Here is a 25,859-nt window from a genome sequence, read left to right as displayed (position 1 = left end):
TGACAGCTTCTGCTTTGGGACTAGTCCTCAGCTGTAGGTCTCCAGGTGATGGGTGCACAGTGCTTCCCTCCCAGTCAGCTGTGCATCCCTGCCCTTGCACATGCCTGTCCATAACTCAGGAGCACAGAGCAGAGCAAACAGCCCTGCCTCAGGAGGCCAGATAAGGCATGAATGCTCTCAGAGATTATTTGTCTCCTTTGGCCCAAGGGCACCTTCCTCCTTGCACGTACAAACAGAGGATGTTATGCAACCCAGATACTTTTACTTATTAAGATAAATTTACAGAATCCCTGTGGCTCGATTTGGCAGGAATGATCCCCTTATCACCCAGCAGAACCAGCGCCAGGAGCTGCTGCGATCTGCCAGGTACCTGCAGGGCCCTGAAGCTGCACCTGGGCTCAGGTTGCCGGAGCAGGAGCACATTTCCAAAGGCCAGCATCACTTTAAAGCCACAAGCTGGTTCCTGGGCAGCTGGACCATGAACAACCACAGGGAATACAGGAGTGAGGGACACACACAGACTGGTCAGGAGAACAGCAGAGGGGCCTCACCACTGCTCTGGGCAGTGAGTGGCTGGAATGCTCCATGCTCTGCTCCTGCTGCACCTGAGCAACCAGAAAGCATTGCTCCAGCAAAGGGGACCATGGACAGCAGCAGTGCCAGCATCAAGATGTCAATACCTGGTGGAGGAGGAGCTGTCCCGCCTCAGGGTGTTGAGGTGAAACAAAGAAGGTGCAAGACAGACAGCAATGTTGGTTGGGGTCATCTGGTTTTCCTCGACAAAAGCAACCACATCTCGCAGGAAGAACAGGAGGATTTTCAGTGCTTCTCGGTTTTCCTTTGGGAGAAGGAGAATGGCAGCCTGGACAGCCTGGAACTGCTGATCCTTTGGCACGTCTGGAGACAGAAAAAAAGATGAAAAACACATGTGGCTTGCAGAGGCAGTAGGAGAAATGGTACATTTGGTGTGACGGCCTTTCCTTGTCTCCTGTGAGTCAGGGACAGGGAAACGGATGAACCTACAGGCTCAGTGCCCTGCTTGGGACCCTGCTGATGGATGCACAGGGTATCAGCAGCCTGTTAACTTACATCAAAAAAGGTCACATTTAAGCCGCAAAACCCCTCAGAAATCTCACACTTCGCCTTCCTAAACCTTTTCTCAAAAACAAGACCATCATTAGTCCCTTCAGCAAGTTCCTTCCCCAGCACAGCTGGGGAGCTCTGTCATACCTTGAACAAGGGGAACAGATTAGTTCTTCATTTCACATAAAGAAATGACTGTTTAAAAATGCAGTTTGAAAGGGGCTGCTGCAGCACGTTATTACACTCATCCTTCAAGGAACAGAAATAGCTGGCCCATAGGATGCAGATGGGAAGCTCTGAGGTCCAGAGCCACAATTAACTCATCTTTTCAGAAATGTCCTGCCTGACTTGCCTCCTCTGACTACAAGGGGACCTGGCCCTAGCCCTAGTCTGGCCACTACCTTGAACAGCTGAATATTAAGATATCTAAGGCACTGGAAAACTGTGTCTTTTGTTACCTACATTGGTAGATGTGGAGGAAGGATTCACAGAGCCTGCTGGTAAATATGGGCTCGGGAAGGTCTCGGAAATACTGCTTCACCATGTCTGCCACATCAAATGCTGACTGCCCTTCATAACAGACGTTGTTTGGGTTGGTTTCATTCATTTCTCTTAAAGACAGAATCCTGGATTTAACACCAGATTTCCGGAACAGGCCAACCTGTGGGTAAAAGAAAATATTAGAGACAAAGAAAGGAGTCATCAGGAATCAAAATCCTGACAAATAATTGCTCCTTCACCTTTCTTTTGATAGCAAAGACCCTCTGGCAGTGGGATCTAACACCAAAATACTTTTGTATCATCAGAAGCACAGACATTCCTCCCAGGCAAACCATGCCTGATGCCCACAGAACCAGAAAATACCAATTGTCATGTTTGCTTTCTTTTTATTTAATGCAAAATTACTCTTTTTGACTTTTAAAATCACTGCTATTGACATCTGTCCATGTACTTGGGCAGGCTGTGTTCACATACATCAACTGCAAGTTTCACATACACCAATGTGTGTCCACTCAATCACAAACACACATCTGTGCCTGTGCTGGAACAAACAAACTGACTCTGAGATCCACAAGGCTCAGGTTTAACACATCTGGTACATCTAATCCATCCACAGGCTGGCAAAGGGCAGTTACCATCCTGAGGGAAAGGATGATTTTATTTTTCATATAATTTAATATAATTAAATTATTAAATTAATATAATTTATTTTAATATAATTGTCAATCAAGCTTTAGACAAAACCAAGATTTAGAGGTTTCCCATGAACTCAACCCCAACACAGCTTCTGCTGACAGTTCTGCTTTGTGCCACTGAGACAGTATTTACATTATTTGGTTTATTTATGTTAACCAATTGGGTACCACGACCTCAAAGTGAAACACACTTGTACTGTCACACACACTTTTGTATTTTGGCATGATATTACACACCTAGACAGTGGCAAAGCACAGAGGGGGAAAAAAGTCCTCTCTCTAACTGATGTGCCTCATGTCCCAGGGTCTCCCATTTCTGCAGCTGTGCTATGGAGATACCATATGCAGCCCACACTTTCACTGCCACCTGCACTTAGGGGATAAATACAGAGCTGAGATGCAGAAAAGGATGTTACAGGCACTGTTGTAATACGTTTTCTCTCTGCTTAGTGGTACATTTCAGCTGAAACAAGATTAATTTTCACATTAGCTCTGGCACTACCAGCAACCACAGAGCAGAGGGAACAATGACATTGTCTGGCAGATTTACCTCCTTATGGAGCAGAGACATGACACCTCCCCGGGCAAAGACAGCCTGGCTGCCTGCACCAGCTGCAGAGGGTTTCAGTGAGGCAAGGCACAAAAGCACAGTACAGGACTAAAGGTATTCCCAGCAGGAATCAGCACTGGTATTTCCTCTCAGGCTCAGACCCACAGCTTTCTGCCTGTTCAGAGCCTCATGGGGGCAAGAAAGCCCTTCACAGAAGAGGGAAGCAGAGTCTGGTTCCCTGGAGAAGATCCATTCATGGCCTAAAGCTTCTCTGGGCTGCCTCGAGTTCATACCTGGTCAAGAAAGTGGCTTCTCAGGTAGTCCAGGGCTTGCAGGATCCCGTTGGGCAGTGGGTGGCTTGTTCGCTGCACGTTCAGGAGTAAAGGAACCCCAAACACGTTTTTGTCCTTGTAGTCTGAGGCTTTGGGTTTTTTAATGAACTTGGGTATGGTCCTGGAAAGAAAAAACCAGTCCATGCAACTTATTAGGTCCCCAGCACACTCCACCTGCTGCTTTATATGCATGGGAAAGCATTTAGTTGTACCTTGTCACTACCCAAATTCTGCCACAGACCTGCACACACAGCACCATAGAGGGATTAGCTGTAAAAAGCATCCCCATGGGAAATAAATTCCACCCCTTTAGGGCACTGCAGGCTTTTTTCACTTCTTTCTATATTCAAGCACCAGCTCCCTATCACAAGATGCTGACTGATGTCCTTTAAGTGTGTGACTTCATCACTGTTCTAGTTCAAACAGAGACTGAAGAGCTGTATTCTCAGCCCTGCAATCCCTGTGAAGCACCTCTGACAAAGCCCTGGAAACAGGCAAATTTAAAGGGAACCTCTAATGTGCTTTAAAATCAGTAACAGTGAGGAGCCAAAGCGCAGCCCACAGCAGAGGAAATCCTGGAGCCTTGGAAACAACCACGAAGCTGATGGAGATTTAACAGGATGAAATTCCTCATGTGTAATCTAGCCAGACAAGGAAGTTCACCTGCTTGCACCTCTCTTTCCAGCACAGGTTGCTTTAGTATAAGACAACTTACCAGTTCCAGCCCTGCTTGCTGGAAGGGGAATATCTGTCCATTAAAGCAGTGAGCTTCAACAACGCCAGCTTTTGTGTCCGGGCCAGCTGGGCAGCAGACTGGCTGTCACTCTGCATGGAAAGGCTTTCCAGGTTCACACTTTCTTCCACAGACCAGTGTTGCCTCCTGTGCCTGTGGGATAAATACTGTTCAAGCTTAGGATCATCCCCATCATCCCTGTTAGTTTTCTATCTGCAGCTTTGAAGCACCTTAGACTCTAAACGACCCACCACATGGTTTGTTTTGTTAATTGCACTCAAACAAGGTGCTTCCTATCCAACAGGTCCTCTGGTAATACCAGCTCTCTCCCTAAGAAATACAGCAAGCTGGCAGTAAGGCCTGATTCCAAATGTCTGAGTGCTCATGCAGATCACGAGTGTCCTGCTTTCAGCAGAGGACAGATGTTGTCACCAGAGTGCCCACGGACCGGTGGTACCTGCCACCAACAGAGCAGACCCTGCTGCCTAGAACAGACTTAAGAATACTTAAGAATACAGCAATTACATTTTGAGTGACCAGAATCAAAGGGAACCCTAAGGATGGCTGACCTGTTGGCCTTTTTAGAGTCTGTGATGTATGTCAGATCTGCAGAGCCAATCTCCTTGCCCAGGCCACAGCTGCTCTCTCCCTCAGTGTCCCCTGTTGTCTTGTCTTCTGGGCCCTCCGTTTCAAGAGAGCTTTCTTTAGGGGAGGATGGACACAAAGAGGTCAAGTCACTGGCAAAGTCAGAATCCCCATCATCTGACAGCTTCTCTGTCCACTGATCAACCAACTTTTTGAGGCCGTTGACATCTGCTATAACACTGTTCAGCTCTGAGAAAACGTCATCATCACCGACTTGTGCCGCCTCCAGATTGTCAAGGTCGATACTGGGCATGTTGTCATACACACTTAGCCTGTTACAGGAGCCCGAAAGGGGACTCCTGGGGGCTTTGGGCTCCTTGGAACTGCTTCTGCTCCGGCTTCTCCTGCACCCGTGAAAACTCCCAGTTCTCCAGTTGACAGAAGAGTTGTCTGCTGGAGACAGGGAGCTGTCTGTAAGCGCTGTGGGGAACGTGCCAGGTTTATGGCCTTGTGGTATTTGAAACATCTGGGTTTTTTGTAATGTCATGTCATTTTTCAGGTTTTGCTGAGACAGGTCATTCCACAGCAAGAGCTTGCTGGAGTCTGTGTGCTCTGCACACATCCCCCTTCCCTCACAGGGGCTGCCTGGTTTTATACCAGGGCTTGGAGCGCTCACTGTGCTGCTCTTTCCAGGCTGACTGCTGCTGCTGGGACTCCGGGGAGAAAAGGAAGAATTGCTCTTTGTTTGGAGGCCAGAGAGGTCAGAAATATTTACACAGTTCAGCATCTTCATCTTTTCTTCATTAAGCCCTTCCAGAAGAACAGGTTCACTTATTATGGGTTTGGCCTTTGACTGACCACTCCTTAAGTTGCAGCTCCTTAAGTGCAGCTTCTCCATTTTCTTTAGAAGGCTCTTCCTCTTTTTGGATGGTGACTTGTCCAAAAGCTTTTGCTCACTGGTGTTATTTAAAAATTCACTGGGGGGAAGAGAACAACTGAAAGTAGAGTCCAGTGAAGGTACCTTAATTAAGGAACATCTCGAGGAACTCGTGCTGGTTTCCACATCTTCAAAAGGTTTTGGGGAGCTCACAGTGTCACTGTCAGCACTGCTGGTGCTGTGAACTGAGGACACATCGTGCTTCTCTCCATGATCCAAGAAGACACTGTCCTCCTTGCTGATGATCTTCAGGACTGGGCTGCCTGGGACAGAGGCACTGGCACCTCCCTCTGCTGGGAAACCCTCCAGGCTCTCGATTCGAGACCACCTCTGACTGCACCTCTCATAGGCCCACCTACTACTTATTGCACAGGGTTCATCATCTTCAGAATCATCACTCTTAGAAGGGGGAGAAAAAAACACACAAGTCAAGATCAAGTTTTAAATTTTAAATTACAAAAAATCCCAAATTTAACAAAAAAACAAACAAACAAACAAACAAAAAAAAAACCCTAAATTTTTTGACTGCCTACAAAACCCCCAAGACCAACATATGGAAATGTGACCATTCATTCACCGAAGGGTTGCCCTGAGTTACTTGAAAAACATGCTGTAAAATTACTCCCAAGCACGCTGACAGATCTGGGAAGTTTACCACAGGAAAAGGGGAGAGATTTGACCTAAGGGTGAAAAATCCTGGTTTGTGGCAAATCTACAGAATTTGAAAGATAATTTTATTGAATTTACATGGCCTTTCCTAAGGCCAAACAAATCAAACAGTCTAATGGCCAAAATTCATTCATTTTCCGGTAAAGAAGTGATTGGCTGTGGGACTGTGGCAGCATCAATATCTGTGGCACCCTCTTGGACTCCTCAGCCTCCCTAATTGCTCTATTGTCCCCATTCCAAGGGAACAGTGGGATAGCAAAACATCTCTTCTCTGTGGGCTCTCTCTTGCCCCATTCCTTCCTAATGACAGAGTGGAATTTTCCAAAAATCTAGACATTTTTCCAGAAGATGGCATTATTTTCTTGCTAATCCTGCACTTAATCTGAGGCTTTGCAGTCCTGGTGTTGCCCAGCCAAGCTGTGATTATCACTTTGTTTCGGTTGCAGAACCTTTTGTAGGAGAGGACAAAACCAGCACAGCTAAAACCCCTCTGTCTCCTATGGACTCAACATTTGGGTTGCCCATTTAATTTCTTTGCTTACTGGGAGTAAAATTTCACTTTCAGCAATTAAATAAGGTGTGAAACTATTTAGGAAAGCAACGATAGACATGTTGAGGTGGGACCTTGGTGGGACAGTAACATGTTCCAAATTAATTTTTAAAACTGTTTCAAAGCCCACTCCTAACCCACCTTACAAAGTTAAGAATTGAAAAGTGACTAATTTCAACCTCAATCCTTGTATTTTTCAGCAGAAAACACAAGTGGAAGAGCTTTTCAGAATGGAAGAGAATAAAAAGGAAAGTTTAGATATTGTTAATCCTTCCTGCACTTTTCAAAACCAGGTTTTTGATGCAATAGCTGAACACATTTTTAATGAGAACAGTAACTGTGTTTTACAAACATACCCGTTTCCTCTGACGGCCTATTTCCACTTTCATTGATGCACACTTGTTCAGTGTGTTCAGCCGTCTGGGGCATGAGAAAAAACACACAAGTTTTAAATTTAAATATTTATTGAAAACAGAAATGTGCCAATACAATTGCGATCTTCTTCTACAGCGTCCTCATTATTGGTGTTCAAGATTGACATTCTTTTAGAGGTTCCTCATACATTTTGCCAAAACCAGCACCAATAACAACCCCATGATGTTCACACTTCCAGTTTTGCCATGTTAAAACTAGAGAAGACAGCCATAATTGATAATTAAATTTAATAAAATCATATTATTAGCTTTCATGATTGTGAAGAACTGTCTATTGAATTAAGATTTGCCAGGAGATGAACTTTCCAGTCCCCTTAAGAGGCAGAAATTCTAATTTCTGCTGAAGGAACTCTGATGAACAATCCCACCACGAGAAGGCTTCAGACACCGTGGTATGAAGTGAAGCAGAATTCCTCACACTTCCCTGGCACCTTTCCATGGGGAAAGGCCAAAGGGCTGTGGGTTTGGCTTCACACTGACAGTGCAATTTCACTTATATGTGCTCTGAACAGCTGTGGCAAAACAATAGTTTCAAATCAATACCTTTGCTTCTCACTCAAAAAACATTCAGAAAGAAAAAAGGAGGGGATCTTGTGCAGACAATTATTTTTGTCTATCTGCTGGAACAGAAATTGGCCAGTCAGAGGAAATTCCTGCACTCCGTTATACATGATCCTGGAGAGCAGCCTGCTATGCATGCAGGGAACTGATTATTTTTTCTCAGCCTGCAGACATCTCACATTACAGAAAAGACAGATCTGATGCTCAGTATAACATCCCCAAGACCTTGGATGGAGTTGTTCAGACACATGGTTACTTCTCTTTTAAATTCTTAAAGCAACCAACTTCACTGGTGCTAAACCATGTGCTTAAGTGATTTCCTTCAGTCACAGAACTGGTGACTTTGTTAGTCTCTGACAGAAACAAAAGCATGAAAAGATAAATGACAAATAACTGTGGGGCCTGGAGGTGTTAAAGTTGACTCATAATTCATGTTTACCTGAAGAGTGATTCAATTGCATCTCCATCTAAAAATTCATGATCTTTCCTCACAGTTTTTACATCAATGGGAAACTGCATATCTGTAAACAAAGAAGTTGAATGTGAAATCTGAGTTTTAATTGCAAAGACTTTCAATTTTGCAACACTATTCATCAAGGGAAAGGAATCTAAACCTATTTTTATAGCTGTATATTCATGCAAAGATCATTCAAGTAAGTGAGGGTTAGTTCCTTAGAGCAAGAATAAATGTAGGGATCTGCTTGCTGCTGTTGGTTACAGGTAGACAAACACTCCTGCATTTCCAGGAGCTTGTAGTGTTGTAGACAGGAAATACAAAATAAAGTTTGGCTCTGGTTTGGTTCTGTGCACCTTCAGGTGTAGAACAGGGAGTATTTCACATGAGCTCTGTGCTGCTGAGGTTCAGTGCAGCACATGACATGCACACTATGAGCTGTAATGAGTCTGATAAATCATGCTGGGCTGGAAGCTGATCGATCCACCAGCTGAGGAGGTCAGTGTTTCAGCTTCTGAGATCTAACCTTGCAGGCGAGGAAACCACTAAGGTCTAGTGGGTATTTTCTTGGCTTATTTTTTCAGCTTAATTTCCCCGGTCTGCAAATTACACTGGGGATTCGTTTTCCAGAAGCACGGCAGTGTACATTTCCAACACACAGCTTGTAGAATGAAATCTGCTGTAGTCAGGCAGGAAGTACTGCCATGAGGCAGCAGGTTTCATAGCACAGAGCTTTCAAATCCAGCTCTGTGGCTTGGCTTCGAGTTTTTAATTTTGCAGTGAACAGGGGGAGGTGGGAATGAGAGCAGGCAGAAGTCACTGTTGGTTTTTTTAACTGTAGTTCTTTGATAAAATCCCTCTTAAAAATAAATTAGCTTTTGTTACACTCAGTGTTTGTGACAATAAACATATTTCAAAGAAGAACAGTTCTAAGGTACAAGTGTGGCCTGAGAATCATACAAGTTCTTAATAAATCCATGCCTCCCTCACAAGAAATGAGCATTCTTTGTAGATTTAATGACATGAAAAACATGCTGAAATTGCTTTTTTTTTTTTGATGGCTGGCTGCTGCTGGGTATCAGTTTTAAACACTTATGATTGCAAGATGATTTTTCCAACCTTTTTCAAAACACCAATAAAGCAATCCGGCTCAGGCTGGAGAGCCTTGGAGGAGTTGCAATCAGTGGTTGGAAAAAAACTCCAGCACTACAAATGAAAGAGCCTGAAAAAATTATAAGCAACTAAAAATCACAAAAGCAGAGATTTTTCTGAGTTACAGGAGAAGGAAAGGAGGAAAGATGTGGTCCTTTACAGAATTCTACTGAGTCCCTGCTGAGATGTCCCTTCTGCAAGAGCTTCACTATTTTTCTGAAGATTTCCATGAATATATGCCAGAATTTGGAAGTGCTTCCATCAAAAGTGTCAGCTTCTGAAATATATTATTTATGTGAACAATTCCACTCCAGTTCAGTGGCAGTTGCTTTGTGATCATACCTTCAAACAGCTGAGCATACTGGGGAAAGCCGGCAGCCCTCAGCCAGTCACAGGCCTCTCTGGCTTCAATTTCTGCAAGGAGAAGACACACTTGTTCATGTACAGTGTTCACCACAGTCAGTGCTTTCACAGTATGAGTGAATTTTGCCTGGTGGATCCTCTGAGGATCTTGTGTTTGGTTAGGATGTCACTAAAGAGGAATAAATCCTCGTATCCAACTCCCATGGCTCCAGAGCAGTCATCCCACCACAGGATGGATGAGCAAACACACGAGAGTCTAGATATGAGCACATAGTTGAGATGTCCCACATGGATGCACATCAGCTACCCCTGAGCTGTGGGCAGTGGAGCATCTGTTCCATGCTGAAATGAGTCACCAGGGAAGGTGCAGAACACACGACTCTGCCCTTGCGCAGCAAAGCCCCTTCGTGCATTCCAGCTCTGAGAGATGGTGATAAGACCCAAACAAACCCTATAAATAAACTTAAAATGCTATCACAACCTTAATAACACTGGACACGGCCTAAGCATTCCCAGAACAAGAGTTCTCAGGAGTACCTGTTGCTAGGGTCTATCAATATTTATTTCCTTGCCAACTACCTACGCAACTTGGCAGTCCCTGCAGCGCTGCAGATGTCAAGAATTAACTACTCATTTTGTGACAATTCCTAAAGCCCTATGGCCAGTTCTGTAATATTCCCACAGGAGCAGAGCAGAATATAACTTCAGAAACTCGCAGAGCACTCACCAGATTCCTCAAAAACACAAGCAGGTCAGCATGAGTACCTGCCATCAGGCTCCAAGCTCTGCCAATACTAGAAATTACCAGCTCTGTGGAAGAGGAGAGGATTCCCATTTGCACTTTCTGTGAGCCTGTGTGCTCTCCAGATCATGCCACAACAGACACCAACCTAAAGGCAAAGGTTCCTTTGAAAAAAATGTTTTTAAACTACCTTAAAATCAAGTATGCTCAGTAGAGAGAAATGTTTTTAAAGCACCTTAAAGTGGTGGCATGATAGGCTGGTCCTGTTCCTTAAAACTATTTTCTTTACACATACACTCACAGATTAGGATTCCAAAGCACTTGACGTACATACCTGTCCAAATTCCCCGCTTGCTTTGCTCAAACTCCTCAGTTGTAAGTCACCAGTGCAACAGACTGAAGAATCTCACCAAAGAAACTGCACAACTTCCATAATTTTATTGTTCTACTTCTAAACTTGAAATTGTTTCCATTATCACTTGATTATTTTGGACAATGACATCCATAAAACAGGCTTCCCTGTGCAGCCTATATATACTATGCTTACATGTATTACTATACTTAGTGCCATAATTCATCATAATCTTTGCCACAACACAGCATTTACAGAATACCAAGAGAGGGGACTGAAAAAGACCAGCATTGTATGTAGAGAGAAAAAAAAAAGAAAAAAGAAAGAAAGCAATCTTTAGAAAAGAGACAGGTGGGCCACCATTCTAACACCAAAAGTCTTCACAAAGTGATTTTCTCTTAGAAAAGCTCAGTGAACTCACTCAGCCACCTCAGTGTGGAGAAACTACAGGTGTCCTAATTCCAGACCTGTGCGCAGCTCCCCTGAGCTCGGACAGACAGTGACTGTGCAGGGGTTGAAGCTTCCCCAGCTGAAGCAAACCAAGCCCTGAACTGTGATGCAAATAAAAACAGGCAGAAAAATGTTTTGCATCTGGTGATGACATTTTCAATGAATATGACTGAAAATACAACGGAATTGTCACACCTACAGGTGGTTTTTTCCATAGGACAAGGACAAAGGACCTCGGGGAATTTTCTATGCTAATATAAATCTTCAGGCCTTTTAAGGTACCTTTTCCCAGTCACAGAGGAGGTTTAGATTAAATATTACGAATAAATTCTTCCCTGTGAGCGTGGGGAGGCCCCGGCACAGGTTGTCCAGAGAAGCTGTGGCTGCCCCATCCCTGGAAGTGCCCAAGGCCAGGTTGGACAGGGCTTGGAGCAACCTGGGCTAGTGGAAGGTGTCCCTGCCCATGGCAGGGGGTTGGAATTGGATAATCTTTCAGATCCCTTCCAATCCAAAACATTATATGATTCTATAAATTATCTGCCATTAATTATGTGATTATTCATTGCTAAAATAACTACCAAAAGGGTCCTCCTGATATCTCCACATTTCAGTGGCTTCTGTGATGCCTCCTCCTACTGGAAACTGAAATCACGAAGGGATAATGGATGGTTAGGAATTTTACTATGGTGGAAGGAAATTCCCAGACCAGCTTGTATTACTACAATAATGAACATGAGAGGAGGAAATAAAAAAGGAAGAAATAATGACTCAAAGGAAAGTAGCTGCTCTCCATAGGGCCACCCTCAGCACTGACATGCAGGTCTGCTTTGCTTTTATGGCACGTGCAGCATGAAGGACAAGTGAAAGCTCATCAGACAGCAGTGGCAAGATGCAGATGAAGCTCCCCAGCAGTGCTCTCCCCAATGGAGAGTTCTACAAATAAAAGTCACAGAGACATAAAAGAAGAGCAATAATCACGAGTAGCATTGATGGGTGACACCAGCACACCCACCTTGGGCAGCAGCTCTTATAAACAACGTGCCACAGACGCTTAAAGCCCTGCTTATAATAGGGAGGGGCTAAAGTGGCAACATCAGTCCTGGCAACCTGCATGATGCTTTAAGGCATGCATAGAAAACCAGCCAAAGCTCAGTTTCCTACGTAAGATTCCCCATGAAAAGCAGAGATGATCTTCTTGAAGCATCTTTGGGGCTATTGAAAGCACCCTCACACTAGATTTTTGGCAAGACAAATAGTACGGATGAGCCCTTTGTGAAGACCCATTCCAAGCTTGGCTTCACAGCCTCTCTGCTCTGCCTCACATGATGAGATGCACCTTCCCAACCAGCCTCTCTGCCTGGTTAGAGTTTGATTTCCCATTTCTGTAGTCACACTGTCGCTGCAAAAGAATCTTCCAGGTTTGCAGACTAATTTCTAAAATCAATGTGCAATAAACCCAAGCTGATAGCAATTGTGTAGTCTTTCTTGACGTTAGATCAGATGCTTGTTGGAGAGAAGCTGACTCTTCCTTCATAAAAATAAGGAATGGGGGATCCTTCATAAAGCAATCTGGAGCAGCACTCCCAAATACTGTTGCAATCACAGCACATCTGCCTGTAAACTGGATGTCCTACAAGAGCAGGACATTTTTTTAACGTCTTTTGGGTGCTATCTGTACCACTGAAATGGCACCTAAATGTGTCAACTCCCTCTCCTGAACCGATTTCATAATTAAGCAGATTAGAAAACAAAAAAAATCCTGCAAAGCTTAATATCCTTAAATTAGAGGCTGCCAGCAACATTTCCATGCCAAGCCAGCTATTTCCCCATGGGCTACGGGTGGTAGGTTACTAACAGATGTTTATGAGAAACAAGGCAGAGCACAGGGCCTGTGCCAGCCTTTGGCTGTCCTGTGCTACACAGGTACGTTCTGTGCTGAAGGTTCAGCCCAGTCCCACTGCAAACAGCACTCAAACTGCTGGCTGTGCCCCAGCCTGCCTGTCCCAGCAACCCCAGCACACCAGCCCTCCACAGCTGCTGCCCCTCGTTCCCCACTGGGATGCTGTCTGTAATCCACTGCACCCTCCTCTCCAAAGCACCAGTACCTCCATCAGCTTGGCTGTGACACCTCTGCTTCATCCACCTGGCCTGAAAAACTGTGTTCCCCATCTGAGCACTGTCCTGTTTGCAGACTTCAGCACCCAGACTCTTCAGCTACTTAGAAACCAGATGCTACAACGTGTATTCATCCCTATCGTAATGAACATCAGTGTTAACAGGAATGTTTGCAATAAAGAAAAGACATCTGTGCTGAAATTTGGGCATTCTCTCTGAGATGTTTTCCTCACAAGAAACAGCACTTTCCTTACAACGAGGGAGAGGCAGCAACTGAAACCAGTGACAGCTGTATATCAAACAGGCCACTCAGCCTTACCACAAGATGGTCACAAACTTCAGCTACAGAAGAGTGTCAAACTGTACTTCAGATTTTTTAAAATACTCTCTCTAAATAAAGTGGGAGGATACAAATTTGTATTTGAAAGCATAAGTACAACAAACCTCACTGTCAGAATGCAGTGTGACTTCCAGCTGCACAGACCTACTGCCAAAGCAGGAGAACCTCTTCCTTTCCTTTCCCCAACTGCATGTTCCTCCTCACCATCACCCTGAGCCTATGCCAGGAGGTCTCATCAGCCAAAACAGAAGGAAAGGAGTCACTTTTTTTTTTTTTATAAGGTTAAATTTGTGATGCTTTATCTTTCTGAATCTGCTATCATATGTTCTGATGAGCTCCAGTGGCAGGACAAGAGCAGTGGTGGGTACGAGCAGAGAGAAATCTGGGAGCACGCCCTGTCCACCCCAGCTGGCAGTTCTCAGGGAGCTGTCTGGTGTGAAACCTTCCCCTAAATGTATCCCTTTTTCACAGAGGTGTCTAATTCTAGGTCTAGTTCAAAGCAATTTTTAATCAGGTTTTTAAAACCCATGGTACCTGTATTACTTTGACTTCTATCCTTGTCCAAAATAGTTTTCCAGTTTTGACAGGTAGGAATCAAATGGTGATCAGCACTTCATCAAGTAAAGGGATTTATACTTTAGTCTGAACATCTTCCAAAACCATTCCAGGGAGCAGAACAGTTTGAGAGGTTTTCTTGCTGTTTGAACCACTAGTTACTGCAGGACCTTATTTATCCCCTTTTCTGTGGGACACAAGTGTAGTGCTTGTGGAAAGGAGCTGATTTCTCAACATGCCCAGCACAGAGCCATGTGCAGACAGGAGAACAGAACAGAGGGTAGGACCGACTCCTCACTTCGACTACATTTTACATCACTCTGCAATGAAACAGGCAAAAATCCCAAGAATGCTGCTCTTTCCCAACTTCTGTCATTGCATAGGAAGCACTTTTTTTCCTCTCCACGTGGCAGAAATCCTCCCCAACAGCTACAGACAAGCAGATGCCTCAAAGCCTGCTTGATGTGCCACAGCCTGGGGAGGTGCTGCTGCCTCCTCTCATCACCAACAATCCCAAATTGTCCCTCTCAGCCTCTCCAGTCCTGGAATCCACAGGCCCCGTGAATGCTTGGCAGCCACATGTCAAACTCTGCCACACATTTTTCCTCCAGCTCACGAGCCATCAGCTGTGAGCTGGCAGGTCCCTCATGCAGTGCCTTAGATCCTGTCACTGCTGGTTGTGCTGCCCGTGCTGGAAGCAACAAAGGGTTTTCAGGTTCTGTTTGAAGATAAAATTGTGAGTTTCCCATTACATCTTTCTGGTTTGTGCATCTTCCCAGGGCTGTAAAAATTGGTGTCTCTTCCCTACAGCTGCTAATGAGCTATTTCATTTTATACACAGTCCGTGAAAAATGCATTTGCTGTGCTAGACCTCTGATTTCCAGAGGATGTTCAGAACTGCATTATACCTGAGACTGGATTTTCAAGAACTGCTTTTATTTGTGTTACCTCCTCTTACTTAAAAAGAGTCAGAACATGTTGTCTCCATCCTGAACGCTCAAACACGATGCTTGCAAAGCAAGGTGTTTGCACTGACCAGGATAAGCAGTCAGGGACTTGTAAAACTGTCAAACTCTCCAAAAGCTAAGATGGATCATAAATAAATGGAAATGTTTATTCTGCTTTCCCTTGTGCAATGCAAAATATCAAAGCCTAATAGTACTTAACTAGCCCACTCAAGGAAGAGAGAAAAAAAAAAAGATTATAGCTTGGAATTCAGCCAGGATAATTTAGGCTCCATGCAGATAGTGAACATAAATGTCTGGAAAATGAAAAGGCCAAGATATTTGTCCTTTCATTCCTACTTTACTATCATGCTGGTGTTTTGGAACTGCAGCCAACTCTTCAGTTATCACAGCTGGGAACTGCAATGTATCCCAGAACTTTGTGGCAACCTTAATTGCGTCTTTATCCAGCTCCTTGGCTTCAGCTCCCCAGGCTGATTACAAGGACTCCCAAGCTGTTATTAAGGGTCTTACTCAGGTCCTTGCCATTTGCCTCCCATGTTGGTTTCTAGGACCCAGAGAAGTTTAAAGGCTTTTTCTTTGCAGACCACATTAAGTAGCTTGTCAGTGCTGGCTGATCTTTTAATTGTTTCTGTGTAAGCTAGAGAAGGTGGTGTTTGCCCTATGTGAATTCCAAAGGGCTCAAGGGAGTTAAGTGTCCAACTCACATCAACTGGAGGAGAGTATAACTCTCTAATTTCCAATCCACACTGGCAAATCCTTACCCACGTAAGTGGGGCAAGAGAGGGGATTTATTTCCCTGCATTCTAATCCCAGGTATATTGCTTCTCCATGACTTTGTCCTCCTGGCTGCAAAGCAGGAACCGATCCCACATTTCTCTGACGCAGAAGCTCCTTATGGATGTTTTTTCACGGGACCCTTGTACGTGATTGAGAAACACTTGATGCAAGATTCCTAGGAGGAAGTGTAGTAGGGAGGGTAACTGCTCACCTCCACTTGAGCCAACATCAATAAACCTCTAGCACAGAAGTAACAAAACCCAACACAAGCTAATTGTGCTCTTTCATCGTGTAGCAATAAGTTTTCCTTAACTATACAAAATGCTAATAATACCACTGTGTGATACAGGTTCAACCAAGGCATAAAGAACTATTTAACCCAGCAGAGACTGCCCAGTAAGTTGTTACATCTAAAAGCAAGATGGTTTACTGGCCCTGCTAAGGCTGTGCTGTGCTGAGCCTGCAGACAGCTGCTGAGCCCAGGGCAATGGACAAACTTTTACTGGGTCACTGTACTCTGGTGGAGCTTGTGGATACTCAAAGATAGACAGCAAAGTCAGGAAATCTACTCAGCGCTTCCCAAGTGCATCCAGCTAGGAAGCAAAAGCAGCAGCTACTGAAAGAGCATGATCCAAAAAGTGTGGACAACCCGGGAGCTGCTGTCACACCAACAAAGCAGCGGCAGGAAACAGCAGCACCCACCTGGACCCTCACCTGGGGATGTCATCTGCCAGGGAACCCACCTGGATCCTCTCCGGGGGATGTCATCTGCCACAGAACCCACACTGACCCTCACCTGGGGATGTCATCTGCCGCAGAACCCACCTGGATCCTCTCCGGGGCATGTCATCTGCCACGGAACCCAACTGGATCCTCTCCGGGGCATGTCATCTGCCACGGAACCCACCTGGATCCTCACCTGGGGATGTCATCTGCCACGGAACCCACCTGGATCCTCTCGGGGGGATGTCATCTGCCGCAGCCCCGCGGCCGCCGCCGCCGCTGCCGCCGCTCCGCTCCGGTGCGGGACCGCCCTGCTCCGGGCGAGGAACATCCCCCGCTGCCGCAGCCCCGGCCCGAGCCCGCCCCGCCCGGGACAGCCCCGCCCGCCCCGGCTCCGCGCCCGACGAGCGCTCCGTGTCCCCGCGGAGCGCTCCTTGCCCTCGTGGAGCGCTCCGTGTCCCCGCTCCGTGTCCCTGTGGAGCGCTCCTTACCCTCGTGGAGCGCTCCGTGTCCCCGCTCCGTGTCCCCGCACAGACTGGAGCATAGCAGAGCTGGGATTCATCCTTACGCCTGGTGTGATTCCCCATATCCACTGCCACCTGGCCACGCGATGTGTTCTACAGTGAGGACCTTTGCCACAATGATTTTCATGGAACAGACAGAACCCGTGCTTCTATTTTGCTTACATGGACTTAGTCTAGACAAAAAATAGCTTGTGGTCTCAAAAATTCATATTGATTTAAGCAACGAATCTGGGTGCTAAAAATATATGACTGTGCTTTGGACGGGCCCCTGAAACAGACTGGTTTTTTGCTTTTGCTGTAGTTCATTGCTGCTGTGATTTGACTTTCTGCTTTTAATGATGTAATACAAAATCTAATAAAAAAACCCCCATGATCAGCCTTTGCAGCCTGAACAGTCATTGTGCAGGGATAGTCAACAGGTACAGAGTGTCATGTAGACTGATCTCAGAAGAACATATCAGAAGTATTAATAAATTTAAAATTATTATTAATACATGTAAAATTATTTTCCTAGAAGTCAAACTTTAAATCTCTAGTAATTTTATGTCTGCTGGACTGTCAGGCATCACAGTTCCATAGGGCAGACAGAAGGGTGGAATGCTGGGTTCATTTACAGAGGTTAACAGATAATTCAAACTCAGTGAACCACTCCAGGAAACCAGTCCACTCTCCAAATTTCTGCAGGACAACTTCTTGTAATGTTTAGGCTCTTACAGTTTGGACCTCAAAAGACCAATGGGAAAACAAGAAATTCAATGAAGTGGCATATCCAAAATTTTCTATTTAAAATAAGAATTCTTCTGAATGGGGTTGCTTTTGTTTTGTTTGGGATTTTTTTGTGCAGGTTTTTTTGTTTTGTTTTTTTTTGTTTGGTTTGGGTTTTTTTCCCCCCTAAATGAAGACTTAAGAAGTGAAATAATGTTTTTTTTCTCTTTTACCCAATCTCATTCAGGAATATTACACCCTAATGATGTTAAAATTTACATGTGTGTTTCATTATCATCAGTTTTCTGTATAACAACCAAATGCAAAATTTGTACAGACTTATGATTCATTTTTGTGCAATTGGTTCCCAAATGGACAATTTGTATGGCACAATAAAATAGATGTTTGACATTGGCACTGGGTGACACAACACAAAGGAAAGGAAGGTAGTGTGATACATGGTGTTAACTGTGATTAGCCAAGAAAATGCTTCTTGCCAGACCCACCCAAAGCCATACATAAAGTACACACCCTGCTCTGATTAAATTCTCAGCTATGTGCTTGGGTTAGGGAGGCAGAATGTATAATTGAAATCTGGGGATAACATCAGTAGACTGCTCCCATACGATAGAAATGCTCCACCTGGAGCATGCAGGTTCTCTTTCCCACCCATTTTCCTTTGGGCATTTCCAATGAAATGACAATACATAACCCTAAAATGCTCATTTTCTCTCTCTTTAACAGTGAACTGCCATCAAAGTTCCTAGTGTTGCATGGGATCGAGAAAAGGCCCACAGGGGGATCTCAGGGGTGAACAACTTCAGTAGGACACAGTGCTCAGTGAAGGATTCCCAAAGGCTTTCCAGGAAGGAATGACATTCCTCTATTTTGATCATTATATATATATAGTACCATGAACTTATGGAATCCTTGCATCTCCCTGACTAGAGGAGGTTCAGCCCACACAAAGGAAGTTCACACTTCCTGCTCACCTGGGCTTTTCAGTTCCCAGCTCTGCAGCTCACAAAGAGCCACCCAAACCCATTACTAAAGCCTCACACCTTATGTCACTGTTTGGGACTGAAGCCTGGAAAATGGGATCGTTTCCCCCAGGTGGTCATTGCTGCTTGGTTTCCTCTTTTCTGGAAGCACTTGCCCTTGCTGAAGGCCCTCCAGAACCGTTCTGATGGGTTCCTCTCCAAGCTTTGACCAAAACCCCAGCCATCAGCCCAGTGAAGGCCAGCACATGCAGGGATTCTGTGCACAGAATCCAAACCAGACGTATTCCACCTTGCTCAAATATGGTGAAAGACAACCCCAGAGCGGGTCATTTCAAACAGCTTCACGAAGTACTGCATGATCAAAATCAATTGTTTTTATAAATGAGCCTGCCACTGCTAAATCCCTCACTCATGCACAACCAAAACTCCGCAAAACCCCCAAGTTACTGAAGTTATTTCAGGCAGGCTCCATGCCAAGCAGTGGACTCACTTCTCATCAAAGCCAAGCTGCTTGCATATTTTGATTCCTATGTCACTGGAATATTTCCCATACATTTATGAGAGATCACCTCACTCCTTTCTCCCCCTCACTCCCTTTTACCACCTCCCTCACCTAACACTTTTCAGGAATCAAAACTGAACAGAATTTCATTTCTGATTTTCTCTTGGCAAGATCCCAAATTAACTGTTTTCTGTTTTCCTCGCTGATGTTCTTGAGTTCACATAGGAGATCAAGAAATCTAACTTCAGCTGTGACTATACTAGGAGGCATCAAGAAAGATATTTCTATGGAAACAAGTTGTTCAGAGGAAAGTTAAATGATTGATTAATGAGTTAGACCAATTGGGAGGAAAAATGCAGAACAAAACACAGGCAATACATTAAGACAGTTAAAGACATGAATGTTAAAGGTGGTGGGGAATAGTTGTCAGTTGCAAAGGAGAAAATTAATAAGCTCACTAGAAAAGGATTTAAATGGAAAATAATCAGATAAAATAAAGGGGGGGGGGAAAGAAGACAGGTTAGCAAAACCAAAAATTCCTGAGAAGGAAATCCATTGACTGAAAAGTATTTTCCCAAGGACAAAGACTGAAACTTTATCACTGCCTATGCTTATGATGCAAGGCAGGTGAGAAAAACTGCTTATACGTGTATTGCAGGGAGAAAGATGTATGAGCAGGAATCTGTGTCACTATTTTTCTTCTCTTGCGACAAGGTTAAGATGAATAAAGTCTTTAACCTTGCTTAAAGAGAGGGAAATAGTATTGTTATTAATTAATTGTTAAGTATTATTTATTAGCTAATTATTAATTAATTAATATTGTTAAATATAGACTCTTGGATATGCTGAAGGGCTGTTGAGGTGAAGACAAAACATTAACCCATCATATTTTAAAAGTTGCATCTGATTGTCACTCTGGTCTCCTTGTCAGAAAGCATCTATGTGAGAAAATCAGCACATTCAATGCCCCCCTTTAAAAAACAGCAGATTTCCCCCCTAAAAACATGATTAAATAGTGTGGCTCCAAGTCACTCAAAAGGCTGTGGGATTACAGCAAAAGTATCCTCATGGTTTGTGTGGTTGTAGTCATTCGAAACCACTGAGACCTGATTTTTAGAGTCTTCACCATCAAAATCTGAACACATGATGAAAATCTACGTGGTTTCCATACTGTTTTCTCCACCTCCCAATGAACTTTGCTTGGCTGCTTTCACTGGGACCTTCCAGTGAAACCTGCAGCAGCTAAAGTGTTATCCTATTTCCAAGCTTATCTTCACAGACCTGAAACCTAGAAACTCCTGCTATGGATTTTGGTCCCTGACAGGCCAGGTAACTGTTAATTGCAATTTTTATGTCTTCTTTTCCAAACTCAGCTTTCAACAATAAGGTCACAACAACTCCAAATGGTAGGGAATGCACCTCTTACCTCTTCTAGAAATCCCTGACAACATAAAAAACCAGGGATAATTCCCCTTGTAATACCAGAACTAAGAATCAAATAGAAAGGTAAAGTGTCCTTGTTATTCCTGTATCCTTAGAAGAAGTTGATCCTTCTATATGGCTGTTTACCTGTTGTTACAATAACCACAACTACCCCGTTGTTATGAAAGGAAATACTCTGGAATTGCTGATCCTGGAAAACAGCAGAGCGTTGCCTTGTCCAGCGGGTGACAGTGACTTGGTTTGATCTTCCCTCCTCTAAATTCTGATGCTCCTATTTCCACTAAGCTTGTGCAATCTGCTTCCCATCAGAGCAGGTCAAATCTCAAGCTGGAATTTAGCTTTTGCCTTCTGCTCTTAAAAGCCAAGCATTTTTTAAAGAGGAAAACACTATGCTATCACAATGAATTCCAGGGATTTTCTCTGGAAACTTTTATGATTAGACTAAACAAATTGAAGAATTCTTTCAGAACTAGTAAAGTTACTAAAATGTGGAAGAGAAAATGTAGCAAAAAAGGACATAACGTTTTGTTTCATAGATTCACAAAGAGCATTTAATTTGAAAAAGCTCAGGAGAAATGTAGTGGGTGCATGGAGTTCCCTAAGGAGTTTCTCCTCCAGAGATGAAAATCCATGTCAAACCTTCCTGCCTGGGAACAGAGCACAGAGGAGTTTAACAGGGAACAGGGTACCCAGAGTGAAATCACAGTCCTGACCCTCTGCCAACTGAGAGAAACAAGCAGAGTAAGCACTTTGATTTTCTCAATCACTTTACTTTTCTCCTATCTCAAGAGCCACTTAAAGGCAAAGGTGACACCCAAGGCAGAGCCACTGACACTTCTGAAGTCTCTACAGGAAGGCATTAACCCACAGAGCATTGGCCAGGACGCCTGAGGAGCAGAGCTCTGCAAAATCTGCCCTCACAAACACACGTTTCTGAGGAAGGAAAGCACTTGATCAATAATGTAACCTCAAAGGCTTCCTTTCAGTTCTTCCTAGCAAAATACAGTCAATGTTTTGGATAAATATAACTAGATTGAAGGCATACTGCAAAAAAAAATTCACCTTAATGTCAACTTCTAACAGTTGAAGTTTAACAAAAGAAACAAAGAGAAAAATGGTTGCTGCTTGTAATTTCTTACTTTTTCTCCTAAAGAGTAAAGTATCATCTCTGAAAGGTTTTGCCATCTTTGTTATTAAAGTGCATTTCTAGAGTCTTAAGAGAACTTGGTTTATTTACAGTCCAGCAAGAGCAGATCCTGCATAGCGGAACGAATAAGCTGCTGAAATGGTCCTGAGAAAGCTCTTAGGTTGCCTCTGCTTATATTTGGACCTGAGATATTTGGGAACAGATGACTCTTATCTCTTTTTACATACACCACACATGGGAACTGTCATTGATGCTTGGGGTTTTTTTATTCAAAATAACATTATTTCAGAAACAACAAAGTGCTTTTCCCAGCAAAGCAGTCAGGCCGGGATCCGCTGCTCTCCAGAGTAAATTTTTGAGACGAACTTGTTCCCTAGAAGGAAACTCTAGAGGGATTTCATGTGAAAAACAACTCCAAAAGAGCAATAACCAGCATAACCAGCCTGTGTACCAGGTCCTGTCCAGGCACTAGTGAACACAGTGTCCTGCCTTGGACAGAGGTGGTCTTTGCCAAAGACATCACATGAAACAGGAGAGCAAGACAACCATGTGAAAGAAGACAGATAATCGAGAAATATATGAAGCTCCTCTACTGTAATTTGTGTGGAATTGTATGGAAAAGAAAATTATCTTCTTTCAGCTCTTCCCACCTAAGAAGCCACAGATTTTAACCTGCTCTGATTCACAACGCCTGGTTTCACAGCCCTGTGCCTGCTTGGGCACAGCATCAGCTTCTGGCAGGTGAGCCCCAAGGGGTTCTGACATGGGAGTGAGGATGAGTGACCTGCCAGCTATGAACAGAGGTGGGCACTGCTGCGTTTTCTTGGCACAGCTGCTCAGGTTTTCTATGTAAAGCCCCACTGCTTGTGAAAATTACGCTGGTTATGAATTTGAGTTCACCAGATACAAGTTTTTAAATTTAAAAAAAGGAGAAGGAATACAGCAGCAAGTAAGTAATCAGTCATTCCTGTCCAGACCACCACATTTGCTTTGATTATCTGATAGACTGGCATAAATGGTACTTAACTGAGGAGGGAATAATGAAAAAACCATCAGAACTCCTGGTAAACTAGGTGGGAGTTCCACACAGTCCTCATCTGTCACTGCTCAACACTGAAATTTTATGTGGAGGGAGCAGTTTGGGAGAGATGCAGCTCCCCTTGTCTCAGTGCTGAGATACAGCTGACAGTCAGTGATGTCCTGTGTCTTCTGAAGTGATTCTGCAAACTATTCACCCCCTGGCCCTTCCCAGGGACACCCAGTCAGGAGCATCTTACTCCAACTCGGAATCACTGTCAGTCCAGTAGTATATAAAGAGAACAAACTCACCAAAAGACATTTTCAGCTATTTAAATAAATAAACCCAGACTGCCCACTCTATGTCTCACTAAAATTAATCCAAAGGACTGAGATTCAGGCATGGATGGATTATCCATTCTAGAAATGACACTTTGACACTTGGGAAATAAAACTTTTTATACAAAATAGCTAACAAGAATCACTTCTATGCTGCTGTGTCCCTCTGACACAGACCAGGCCTGCAGGTGTAAAGCTGTTCCCAAACCCACTCTGAGCTTTTCCTTTACCCAGCCAGTGCAGCAGAAGCCTCTGATGCTTCTGTGAGGACATGAACCCTTCAGATGGCAGCACTACCATTGCACTGGTCTTTGGGCTTGTAGGGTAACAGTGCCACAGATGAAAATTCCTCAAGAAATTGCAGTGTGCCACCATTCCTGGTTCAGCAGATGACATGACACACAGACAGTCCTTTCCTCTGGAGTTCAGATTGCTCTGATATTGCTGTGAACCAAGACCCAGTCAAATAGGATCTGTATCCAAACTCTGGATCCTCTTTCAGTCGTGGCTGTTGAAAAGCAGCTGCTTCTGACCTGACCAGAAAAGCAGACCAGTACCTTGTGCTTGTTTTCCTTCCTATCCTCATTATGTCTCGGCTGCTGAACAAAGCAGTTGGACAGAGGATTCCTCAAAGATCCAGTGGATGCTCATTCCAGCAACAAATCAAAGCAGCTGGACAGGTCAATTTTTCACCAATCAGCCAAAGGCAGGACCCCCTAATTTTAGCAGATTGATTTTACACATGAAAAGACAGTTTCTGTTTCTAAAAATATGTCTTAACACTCAGGAAGCAGCAACAGGCAAGTGCCATACTGGAGCAAAGCCCATCCTGAGTTTATCTGTACATGCAGTCAGATGTGCCTGGTTGGAAATCTCCTGAGAACAGGTTTGCTTGTGAGTTTTTCCGAGAACTTCTTGCTTTTGAGCTAAATAAATGTCAGAGAATTAAAGACAGAGTTTGGGAACTGGTGGTCCAATGTTATGGCCACTGGTGTAGTATTGCCATCAGTGTGAGCAATGGGATGCAAAGGAACATGAAGAGTTTTGTGACGAGAGCTCACATGGTGGCTCATATACATGAGATGAGTTGGAATGTATAAACTTCGGAAATTTAGATTATTGGTTATTTAATTGAATGATCATTGAATGATTTTGTTTGATTTTGTATGATGAGAACTGATTATTAAAAAAAACAAAATCTGAAAGGTAATTAGGTTTGATAGAACACTACTTAAAGAGATTTAACAAATACTGTCTTGAATTCTCCACGGTAGTTCAGTTTTTCCACGTTCATGTCCTTGTTTCATTATTTTCAACCATTCTTGAAGCAATAATTTTGTCCAGGTAAATAACTTGGGACTCATAGATCTTACCTACAGCTGGCAGATCTGCGCACTGGTGTGAGCAACTAATACCACAGTGACCTTGATCAGTTTGCATCCCCTCATAAGCTGAAACTTTTCTCAAAGATATTTGCCAAGTGCTTACTAATCTATTTCCAGGAATGTGTCAGTAACAGAGAAGGAAAAGGTAGGGGTAGTCAATTTGAGCCAAATGAATCATTACCTATTATGGACTGATTTTATGATACAATTGATGCCATTTGCTCTTTTCCCAGATCAAGTTTATCATGAGCAGATAATTCCTGGAAATCTTCAGGACCTTCCCAGAAAACAGTGTAGTTGTATTTCTGTGGAGTTCTTTTCTGACATAAGCTTAAGTTTTTCATTCGAATCACTAACTTTAGGCCGATGGCAAACTTCTGAAAATGCAATTGTCATTTGGGAGAAATAACAGCCAAAAGATTTCGATAAATAGCCTCAATAAATTCCGTAAGTAAAGTAGCATTTTCATCTGAAAAGGGGAACAGCTTGTGCCTGGACCTCTGAGAAGCTGAGACTAATTTTGGCTCTTCGCTTTGGCACTTCAAATGAGAAGAAGATGTCAAGGAAAGCAACAATAAAGCAACCAATGAGGGGGAATAAAAAGAGACTGTAGATCAGTATCTGTAAGGCAAAGTGTAAAATTGCAGCAGCAACTTGCAAATCCATTTTCCAAATGTACAAGATATGCTGTCTAGGCAGGGAACTACAGAGGATCTCCCCTCACAGCCATTCTATGGACTGTGACAAGAGCCAAGAAACAGGTCAATATTCTGAGCGCTTTAAAATTCATTTCCTTTGCAGCACCTCTAAAAAGTGGGAATACCTTGGTAAGATGACAGTGGTGCTTCTAATCACGTATCTCATTTTTACAGTGGCTCTGGAATTGATGTTAAATCAATTTAAAAGCAACATAAAACCAGATTCATATGTTACAGTAGGCTCAGCCTCCTTAACAGACTACAGTTTAATCTCAGCAATGTCTGGGAGCTTATTTTATTCTCTGCATGATAATTGCTTACTGAAAGAAGAGAATACACTTCACATATAAAATCAGCTTTTAAAATATTTTATGAATATTTTAAAGCTTGGGAAATAAATATTTTAAAAAATGAATAGATAATGTCCGGCTCTCTTGTCTATCACGGGAATCCTTTTTCTTCTCTGTCCAGCACCCA

The 25,859-nt window shown here is 43.7% G+C and overlaps 1 protein-coding gene across 2 annotated transcripts in view; it reads right to left on the bottom strand.

Annotated features, from left to right (window-relative positions):
- Positions 1-25,859, bottom strand: part of LOC114061862 (rho GTPase-activating protein 7-like) — a 44,300-nt gene that overhangs the window by 2,089 nt on the left and 16,352 nt on the right. Inside the window, exons 1-9 of one of the 2 annotated variants that reach the window (XM_027892721.1) lie at positions 16,847-16,918; positions 9,579-9,650; positions 8,070-8,151; positions 6,992-7,055; positions 4,464-5,815; positions 3,877-4,047; positions 3,123-3,282; positions 1,546-1,744; positions 681-897 (exon numbers count right to left, since the gene is read on the bottom strand). In XM_027892721.1, the coding sequence (XP_027748522.1) occupies positions 681-897; positions 1,546-1,744; positions 3,123-3,282; positions 3,877-4,047; positions 4,464-5,815; positions 6,992-7,055; positions 8,070-8,151; positions 9,579-9,650; positions 16,847-16,871 (2,342 nt within the window). In that variant the 5' untranslated portion in view covers positions 16,872-16,918. Of the gene's footprint in view, positions 1-680; positions 898-1,545; positions 1,745-3,122; positions 3,283-3,876; positions 4,048-4,463; positions 5,816-6,991; positions 7,056-8,069; positions 8,152-9,578; positions 9,651-16,846; positions 16,919-25,859 lie in introns of those variants that run through there. The other variant, XM_027892722.1, reaches the window with a different exon arrangement.

The sequence above is a fragment of the Empidonax traillii genome, unplaced genomic scaffold, assembly GCF_003031625.1.
Source record: "Empidonax traillii isolate 1590-97213 ecotype Southwest subspecies unplaced genomic scaffold, ASM303162v1 scaffold364:size1245619, whole genome shotgun sequence".
Classification (NCBI taxonomy): Eukaryota; Metazoa; Chordata; class Aves; order Passeriformes; family Tyrannidae; genus Empidonax; species Empidonax traillii.
The sequence above is the reverse complement of the archived record's forward strand: the minus strand, read 5'-3'. Positions and strand labels throughout refer to the sequence as shown.